The sequence below is a fragment of the Prosopis cineraria genome, unplaced genomic scaffold (assembly GCF_029017545.1).
Source record: "Prosopis cineraria cultivar Desert tree isolate PC_DT_omini unplaced genomic scaffold, ASM2901754v1 PC10, whole genome shotgun sequence".
Taxonomy (NCBI): domain Eukaryota; kingdom Viridiplantae; phylum Streptophyta; class Magnoliopsida; order Fabales; family Fabaceae; genus Prosopis; species Prosopis cineraria.
In genome coordinates, this window is record NW_026555341.1 from 1,176,196 (window position 1) to 1,185,734 (window position 9,539).

Below are 9,539 nucleotides of genomic sequence, written 5' to 3' on the forward strand. Positions count from 1 at the left end.
TTCGGTCTCTCGTCACCGTTTCACTTTAACCTTCGTTTTGTCGGCCTCTGACGCTGCTACAACCCGCCAATTCAAAACTGTCTCAACTCTCATGGCGTCCCAGAACAAGCCCGCTGGATCTGGATCTGGATCTTCTCCCGCAGCCGCTAATGGCGACGTTTCTCCTCCGCGCACGGTGGCATTGATTGCCGGCATCACCGGCCAAGATGGTTCCTACCTCACTGAATTCCTCCTTGACAAAGGCTACGAAGTCCATGGCCTTATTCGCCGCTCCTCTAACTTCAACACCCAACGAATCAATCACATCTACATCGATCCACACAACACCCACAAGGCTCGAATGAAGCTTCATTATGCGGATCTCACCGATGCCTCTTCCCTTCGTCGATGGCTCGACACAATCCTCCCCGATGAGGTTTACAATCTCGCTGCCCAGTCGCATGTCGCCGTTTCCTTCGAGATCCCCGATTATACCGCCGATGTTGTCGCCACTGGTGCTCTCCGACTCTTGGAGGCTGTTCGCTCCCACATCGCCACCACCGGTCGCAGCCATATTCGCTATTACCAAGCCGGATCATCGGAAATGTTCGGTTCCACCCCACCTCCGCAATCGGAGACTTCCCCATTTCATCCTCGGTCTCCTTATGCGGCGTCGAAATGCGCCGCCCATTGGTACACCGTCAATTACCGCGAGGCTTATGGGCTCTTTGCCTGCAATGGGATACTCTTCAATCACGAATCGCCGAGGCGAGGTGAGAATTTCGTAACCCGGAAGATCACGCGGGCTGTGGGTCGGATCAAGTTCGGCCTGCAGCGCAAATTGTTCTTGGGGAATTTGCAGGCTTCGAGGGATTGGGGTTTTGCTGGGGATTATGTGGAGGCTATGTGGATGATGCTGCAGCAGGATAAGCCGGACGATTACGTTGTGGCCACGGAGGAATCCCACACAGTGGAAGAGTTTTTGGAGGTTGCATTTGGACACGTGGGTTTGAATTGGAGGGATCATGTGGAGATTGACAAGAGGTACTTCAGGCCAGCAGAGGTCGACAATCTCAAGGGGGATTCTAGCAAGGCTAGGAAAGTGCTTGGGTGGAAGCCCAGGGTGGGATTTGAGCAGTTGGTGAAGATGATGGTGGACGAGGACATTGAATTGGCCAAGAGGGAGAAGGTGCTTGTCGATGCTGGCTACTTGGATGCTCAGCAACAGCCTTGATCTATATGAACGGGTAATTCAACCTCTTCTCTTATGGCTTTAGACAACATGTTGCTTAGAAGTTCGTTCTATGATAGGTTTTAGACCTTTTAAGATATACCCTGCTGTTGTTTGAATGATTTACCATAGATGACAGTTTGATCGGATGAATGATTTTCTTTTGTTCAAGTTATGTACTATCTAAATTTTATATAATCCCATTTTCTCAATGTGAGTTCATCCGTTGTCGCAGAAATTAAATTATCTCTTCGTTGTTTTGTTTATTTTTCTTCCATTGGCTCTTGATTGCTAATGTATTCTACACCTCTCAGGAATAGTACTTCAAAAAAAAAAAAAAAAAAAACCATATAGCTTAGCCATAACTAATCCTCCGGGATGCGAAGCCACTCTCTTCCGAGATATGAGCTATATTCTTGCCAACTGAATTAATGAATTAATCTTCATAAGCAATAAGAAAATGCTTTTCCTCATGCAGTGACGAGGTAAAAATGTGACAGCAGCAACCTCAAAGCTCAAATGCGAGAGCAGGAATGTTGGCCTGGCCCTGGTCGCTTGCATACAACTTTCTCAAGAGTTTTGAACGTTTGACAATTAATTAAGGCTGCATTTCGTACATAATAAGGAGATTTTTTTTTTGGCCAAATACATAATAAGGAGATTAAATGAAGACAAAATGTGATTAGTATGGGAATTGAGCACCCTGAATTCATTAGTATAAAAGACTCAAGTTTTAGAAAATTTGACTGTGACAAGCAAAATTTTTTAGCATTGTTAAAAAAAAAAAAAGAATGAAGACGGAAATGAAAGCAATGCTTACATCATGCTAAAAATGATAACAAAAAGATACTAAGTTACGCAAGTAATGATGATAAAATATACTGAAATCACATAAATTAAAGAAACTCTCTGACATGATTTCCTTTTTTTTTATGCCTTATTTTCTCAATTCGTTTTAAACTTTCTCAATATTTTATTGTATATTGCTCAAATTATCTTTAATTTTCCTTTCATTAAAAAATTATTTTTTGAACAACAATAAATTATAGTTTTATCCTAAATATATGAATAGGGGAAATTAAGAAAAGTGAGACGTAATTGTTTTAATAAACAAATAATTCAATATAATTTAACCAAACTTTAAAGGAAAATTACTAAAATTTTCTATCACACTTGCAACTGAAACGTTTGTCAGCTACCCAGCTACATCGTGATTTACCCAGTTAACTGGGAAAAGAAATCTGCAAAATGAAATAAATCAAATAGTCACTCTATATCTGGCACTGGTTACATGTGACATGTCAAATCCAAAGGCCACGTAGTCCCTTGCCCTTTTGTATTTCCATCGCAAATAAGGCTTGTGAGTCGGTGTGGCAGCAAAACATCAAGTTCAGTAAGAACGTAGAAATCCTCGACGTATACAGGAATCAAACATGTCAATTTGACCTTTCTTCTTCTGAAGGTGGATTTCTAATTAAACCTGTCTGCAAATTAGGCGTGTTGGATAAGACTTCTTGTCTAGTTTTATGAATTGTAAAAGGCTTCATAGATAATTTGAGAGATTCTGGGCCTTCTGCTGTAATTCTGTTGCACAGTGCATCACAATTACTGATAACTTCAGTCAACCGTCCTTTAAGCTCTCCAATTTCCACCTGCAATGCATGGACTGCCAGCGAGTTCCAATACAAAAGTTATAATCAGTGTGTTTGGATAGTAAATATAATCGATTTTTGGCCCAAAAAATCGATTCTCCAAAAAATTACCCAAACACCCACTTTTTTGGAGAATCGATTTTCAGGCCAAAAATAGGAAGCTGAGAATCAGAGCTTCTGCGGAGAAGCTTGTCCAAAATATTGGGGAAAATTATAAAGACAGGTCCAAGCAAAAATTACAAAAAAAGCACATAATTTAATAAAAATAAAACTAAATTCTCTTCTTTTTCTCCTTTTTTTTTCTTAATAAAATTTGAACTTTGCATCTTCAAAAAATTAATATTTGGTATTTAAAAATTAAATTATATAGTAATTTATATAACTAAAATTGATTCTAATTAAATTATCCAAACATCTTTAATTCTGTTAAAATCAATTTTAGAAAAATAATATCCAAACAGATTGCGTTATAACATAATCAATTATGATTAAAATCTACCACTTAATCAATTATTTTCATAATCTATTATACCCAACTGAAATCCAAACGGACCCAATGTCTTCTCTTGCAGTAGTAGGTAAAACAGAACCCTTGAAGTGACAGTCACAGTTAATTAGTTCTTCACCCGTACCATGTAAACATTATACCGTAAGAGACATGCAAGAGTTTAAGATTTACCATTAAGTGGGACTCTTCAACTCATATGAGCATGAATGTTTCAGAGAAAGTTCGAAGATGTTGACACGCAATGGTGGAAGACCAGCAGTGTCAGGCAAAGGGTAAACTGGCCAATTAATCAGTGCACGCAGTACATGTATACATTATGACGAAATGCAGATGAATCTAAGATTTTATATGGATTGGTTAGTAAAACCTTTATGAACAAGATAATTGAGCGGCAATTTTCCCTTTCATTTAATGGATACTGAAGCGACATGTGTTACTATGATGACATGCAGCACAGTATTCCCCATAATACTGGATTTTGATTGATCAATTACCTTCTGATAGGTGTTGTGAAGCGGTCTTCATTGTAGATACTGAGTGGTTAAATCGCTGAAGAAGTTTAACTGCCAAAGCATCTGCAACTTCTATTTTGTTTTCTATCTCCTCCTGCGAGAATTTTCATTATTCTTGCTGGTTTGCATCAGACGATCTCATAGCATTTATATGCCAATTTTTCCAACGTGATAAAACTGTCTACCAGTTCATGCAAACAATGACATAGTGTAATGAGTGGTTAAAAAACATCAACATCAGCATAAAAATTATCGGAGCCTAAATCCAAGATGGTGATTTCAGGTTCTGATATAACTCCTTACAGTTTCCAATTAGCAAGCAACCAAAATGCACTATTCATACTATATAACTGATTAATTTATTATTAGTGATGATTCAAAAGGCACCCCTTTGGTTGCATTTAAAACCAGAAATAATGTCCTTCAACTTTTAAATATGGATTTTCTTTTTAAACAATAGTAACTCAAATGCCAAGTCAGACTTTCCCATACCATAACTTAAGCAAGATCCAATTCATCCATAATGCCAACATGCTAAATACAGGAAAGTTGATGTGGTGTTTAAGATTAACTTCATTTGGGGGAAAATAGACAAAAAGAACTATTTCTTGGGGTTTAAAGAGTTGGAGAAGGAAGAGGGGGGGATTTCTAGCTTCAAAAGTTGAAGGAGTTATTCGCAAGTAAACTAAAATTCAAGGGATTCTCTGATTAAAATTATCTCCAAGATTCAGCACCTTTAGCTTAAAAAATTGTACCAATGATCGATAAATCTTTCTAACAAATGCTCATAAAATTTGTTTACATATGAAAATAATTAGAAAGATGCCCATCTCAGGTTTAGCATGAAGTGAAGGGTGAATCAGGTCAGCTATATGAATTCTACTTAGACCCCATGTCATTCATAGGTCATGAATAATGCAATTTATCTTAGACCCCAAGCAATGCATAGGATGTATGTTTTACGCAATTATGCATTACCAATTACTCTATGATACTCAAAAAATAGAAGGAAAAAAGAAATACAATGTATTACGATTAAACAGCCAGCTATCAAATATAATTTCCTTTTATTGCTTGTAATGACAGTAGATAAAAATATTTCATTGTTTTTTTTAGTGATATCCTTTTTAGCTTTTGGGAAGGATGTTTGGTAAGAAATTGAATCCAAAACTAATTGAATTTACCGAACTATTGTGATAGACAGACCTGCCTTTTGCTTATCTTCTGAGCTTTCTCTTCCTGCCAATCACGGTACATTGAGAAGAGATCCAGTAGAATCTTTGGATTTACAATAGCTGTTTCAGCCATGAAGTGCAAGCAATTAAGGATTAGTCTCAATTGAACAGTTAATGGTAATAGTATCAGATAGCATACCGCTAAGTGACAACTAGTCTATTCTTATTATGATATATAAGATAGGGGCCAACATCAATCTGTTGCGTAATAGATGTGGGTGGAAAACCTGAAGCGTGTGAAATAGAAAGCTTTTGAAACTCAAGTAAATAATATATAGTAGGTAGATTAGAAAAATAGAAAAGGAACCTATTAATTCATTGTACTAATAGCAACTGTCCGCATAGGAGTTATAAATGTCTTCTAGCCTTTGGTGAGGTGGGGATACCCAGACAAGTTTAAAGCCTGTTATATTATCTTCCTTCCCTATCTTAGAGTGCGTTAATCCTCTCTCATATTCAAAAGTAAAGGACAAGCAATCCCCGCAAACTTCAATATCTCAATGCAACATGACAACTCTATGTTTTTCTCCTATTTGTGAACTATGATAGGGGAATAGCCAAGACAGGAATGCGGAGGGAGATGTGTTAAGAGAGAATCCAAGTGTTTATGCATTTACTACTATCTAAAAAGATATCTGGGGACTTGGATTTGCACAAGGGACTGTGACAAAGTATCTTTCCTAAATTTGTTATCACTCTAAGTTAACGCTTCACCTCTTGTAAAAAAGTATCCATCAATTTTCCGGGCTCCCACAAATATTAAGGAACTCTAAGAAGTCAGAAGATAAAAAAATGTATCACATGGGTAATTCATATCTAAATTAATTTGAACTAAAACTAATGGTACCAGAGAATGCACAAGGTATAGCATGTTTCGTTAACTACAAGAAAAACAAACTGCACAAGAGGATGGAAAAGATAAGCATCCTCCGTGCACAAAGAAGCCAGCTATAGCGATTAACACTCGTCCCCAAGGTCATATATTAATCTTTGAACATCTTTGCTAATTATCTTGCCTAGAATTTGCGTCCAATTTACACAAGCCTGACCCAGGACGGGCACCCAATAAGGTCTCATGAGTTCTTGCAATAAGCACTCCATTGCAAATATGATCAACTATTTATTTACTTATTGGGGGGGAGGGGTGGCGTTGAGCAGTTGAACTATGAGAAGTTGAGAACCCACCTGAAACCGACGACGACGAAGGCTTCCTCAGTAAAATATCAGTTAAGCTACTCTCTGCTGGGGGAGACGTCAATATGGGCGATGTCTTCAATTCAACATAAGAAGCAAAAATAAGAGTCAGGGATCCGCAAGATGAAATCTTGCCTAGAAATATAATCAGACATAAGCCCTCTAGAGAATGAAGATTCATTTTCTCGATAAACAAAGAAAGAAAATAAATGAAATTAAAACTTACAATTTTGAGCGATTTGAGTTTCTCCAAAATGGGGTCAGCGGCCTCCGATCTCTCTGATACGGTGGTAATTTTGTCATCTGGCCTCTGCAACCATTAGAAATTGAGAGAGCGAACAAGGGAAAAGGAAGAAAACAAGAGAGAAATTAACAGCTTAAACACAAATGGAGTCCTGTAATCCAAAATCAAGGTAAAATGGTGGACTTGAAAGAGTTCAACCTCGGAGTTTGAGAAGGTAGACTCTGAAGCGCCCATAATCAGCACTTATGGGAGTGAAAGTAGAAATCAAAGCCTAACTCTCACTGATATCGGGGTAATAAGCATTAGACTCTCACTGATATCGGGGTAATAAGCATTAGCGGATGAGATGTAGCGAGCACTTCGAGGATATGCTCTTGCCCTCTTCTTCTTCCTCTTCGGGTTCCACTTTCACTTTGTAATCCGAGGTGCGGCAACTAACTACTTCAACAGAATACCTGAATGGTAGCAAGTCGATGTTCCAAGGCGTCATCGAAGGAGAAATGGTGAGGAATGCCCTCCCTCATCATGATTTACAAAAAATGTTCCCAGGTTACAAATAATTACTATTAAATTAAATTAAATAACTAATTTACTTTAATTAATTAAGTGAAGGTTTAAAAAGAACTTAATGAAAGATAAATATAACATATAAAAACAAAAGGAACAATTATATATAGGCCCGTATAAAAAAATTTATTCATAAATATATTTTATAAAATTTAAAAATTGTAGATTAACCTCTTAAAATTTAAGTGTAATTTATAGACAGGGTGTAAAAATAATATTATTTCTATTAAAATATATCAAATTAGATGGGGGGAAAAGAACTCTGCTCCCATGACTTAACCTTTCTCACTTAAACTACTCAACCCTAATGTCCTTGTGAATTAATGAAGACGCGGAACCCAAGGGAAGGCGAACAAAGACAAAGCAAGCAGCAGACCTAGCGAAGAGGGAGACGAACAAAGACACAAAACTGAAAGGAAGGAGAATGAAGATGAATCAAGCGATGGACCTTGCGAACAAGAGGAAGACGAACCATAGTAAAAGGAAAACCAATTGTCCTTGGTGTGGGCTCTTTTAATTATGAGGAATCAGGAATTCTTCAAATTGTTGTTGTTGTGGAGGAAACAACATCTCATCTAATAGCAAAGGCTATCACCTCTAAATCTGAATCATTAAAATTGGGCCTTCCGATCACAAAAAGGCAATTAGTTGAACCAGATTTTGGAACCTTGGCAGAAATAGATGGATAATTGGTTGCAGTCGATTACTTAGAATGGGTACATGAGTGATCCCCGACAAAAATGAACTAATCTGATCTGATGGACTCTGGAGTATGTTTTGATGAATAAATTAGCAAATGTTTTGTATTTTTTTTTTTTGTAATTTTTATTATAATTTTAGAATCAACAACTAGAATTTCATTGTTCACAACTCTCTCTTTATACTTTCAAATATTGTAATGAATGTGGTCATGATCTTTGTGCAAAGGTGACCTTTTGTGATTTTTAACAAGGAGTCATCTTATGTTTACGAGTGAAAATTCTCAATTTACATATGCAACTTCATTATTTACAGCTAGCATGGTGTGTTTAATGGAATAAATATTCTTGACATTTTTTTTATATTCTATTTAGTATTCTTGACTTTTTTTTTAATCATTACCAAGCGGTCATATCAGATTTACAAACGAGAATTCATGATTTACAATCAAAATTCATTATTCACAGATGGTGTGACAAGTTTAAATGGAATGAGTATTATGAAGGTAAAGAAGTAAATTTAACTATAAATTATTTTTTGATAAGTGTCTAATAGTCTAAACTATTAGATGATGTAAAGTAAATTATAAATTCTTAAAAATGGAACATCTAATAGCTCGTCATTAACTTTAACTAACGGACATTATATGGAGTATATAATGACACGTGGCACGACATGTTAGTATGACAAATGTAAAATTTAGCTACAAATTATTTTTCAAGGAGTATTAGGTAGCTTTTATTATAAAAAAAACAAACTATCCAACAACTTTCCCTCAATTTTGACCAAATATATGTTTATATTTATACTTATGAGAACCACAAAATATTAATTTCTCAAATCTTCTTACCCTCACTCTTAGTATCATTCTATTAATTACTATTAGAGCATCTATTGCATTGTTGCGAATATAAGAAAGAAAGTTGTGAATATTTAAGCGGAACTTGTAAATTATTTATTTTCAATAAGGACAATTTGATAATTTATATAAATTTATTAATAACAAAAAAGTCTCTAATAACTTTAGAAGAATTATAGTATTTTGAGGAACCAAATTATTATTTATGTATTTTAGAAAAATTTTATTATCATTTTCCCTTTAATTATAGTTTTTATAAACAAAATCTATAAGTAATTTTTAAAAATAAAATTACTTGTTACGGTAATCTAGAGGACTTTTATAGATATAGTCTATATTATAGGTGTTAATTTTATATTTATACTTATACATATATTTATATTATATTATATTTCACTGGATAGGTGTCAGTTTTTATGGAGGGGGGTTTACTTGAAAAAAAAAAAAAAAGTGATTGCTTCATGTTTAAATATTAGCCTGTAAACACATGAAGGAATCTTTATTTATTTTTTTTAAAACAAATAAAGCATCCATATATCCCTTGATACTGATCAAGTGGAGCCGATCACTTCACCAGCCCAGGCTCAATTCCCTGCTACATTCATGGCTTCATTGAGTCAAATGCATTGGCCCTTGAGTTAAATGGGCACGAATCTTTTGCCCACTGGTTAAAAGCTTCAGCATTATAGTGTATGTATATATTTTAATTTTAAAACATACATACATAAAAAAAAAAAAGAAAAAACACACACACACATAAAAAGCTTCCTTGTCATAATCAAGATAGAAAGATTTGCCTATGGAAAAAATATATATATAAGCATTATAAAGGCAGTTATTTATTAAGTTAATGTAAATG

At 35.5% G+C, this 9,539-nt stretch overlaps 2 protein-coding genes across 2 annotated transcripts; one reads left to right on the forward strand and one right to left on the reverse strand.

The window, feature by feature from the left end:
* Positions 1–1,951, forward strand: LOC129322249 (GDP-mannose 4,6 dehydratase 1). The gene is made up of 2 exons (XM_054968428.1): positions 1–1,226; positions 1,689–1,951. The coding sequence occupies exon 1, from the start codon at positions 92–94 to the stop codon at positions 1,211–1,213; it is 1,122 nt and encodes a 373-aa protein (XP_054824403.1). The 5' UTR covers positions 1–91; the 3' UTR covers positions 1,214–1,226; positions 1,689–1,951.
* A 398-nt stretch (positions 1,952–2,349) lies between these two features.
* Positions 2,350–7,089, reverse strand: LOC129322250 (uncharacterized). The gene is made up of 6 exons (XM_054968429.1): positions 6,754–7,089; positions 6,538–6,621; positions 6,303–6,387; positions 5,089–5,177; positions 3,865–3,976; positions 2,350–2,876 (listed from the first exon to the last, which is right to left on the reverse strand). Exons 1-6 carry the CDS (start codon positions 6,787–6,789, stop codon positions 2,647–2,649), a joined length of 636 nt encoding a protein of 211 aa, XP_054824404.1. The 5' UTR covers positions 6,790–7,089; the 3' UTR covers positions 2,350–2,646.
* Positions 7,090–9,539: the final 2,450 nt, after the last annotated feature.

Coding starts and splice junctions, on each gene's coding strand:
- LOC129322249 (XM_054968428.1), top strand. CDS start 92: ATGGCGTCCCAGAACAAGCCCGCTGGATCTGGATCTGGATCTTCTCCC.
- LOC129322250 (XM_054968429.1), bottom strand. CDS start 6,789: ATGGGCGCTTCAGAGTCTACCTTCTCAAACTCCGAG. Junction 5,178..6,302: donor TTCGTCGTCGTCGGTTTCAG/GTGGGTTCTCAA, acceptor TGGCTGAAACAG/CTATTGTAAATCCAAAGATT. Junction 3,977..5,088: donor AGAAGATAAGCAAAAGGCAG/GTCTGTCTATCA, acceptor AAATTCTCGCAG/GAGGAGATAGAAAACAAAAT.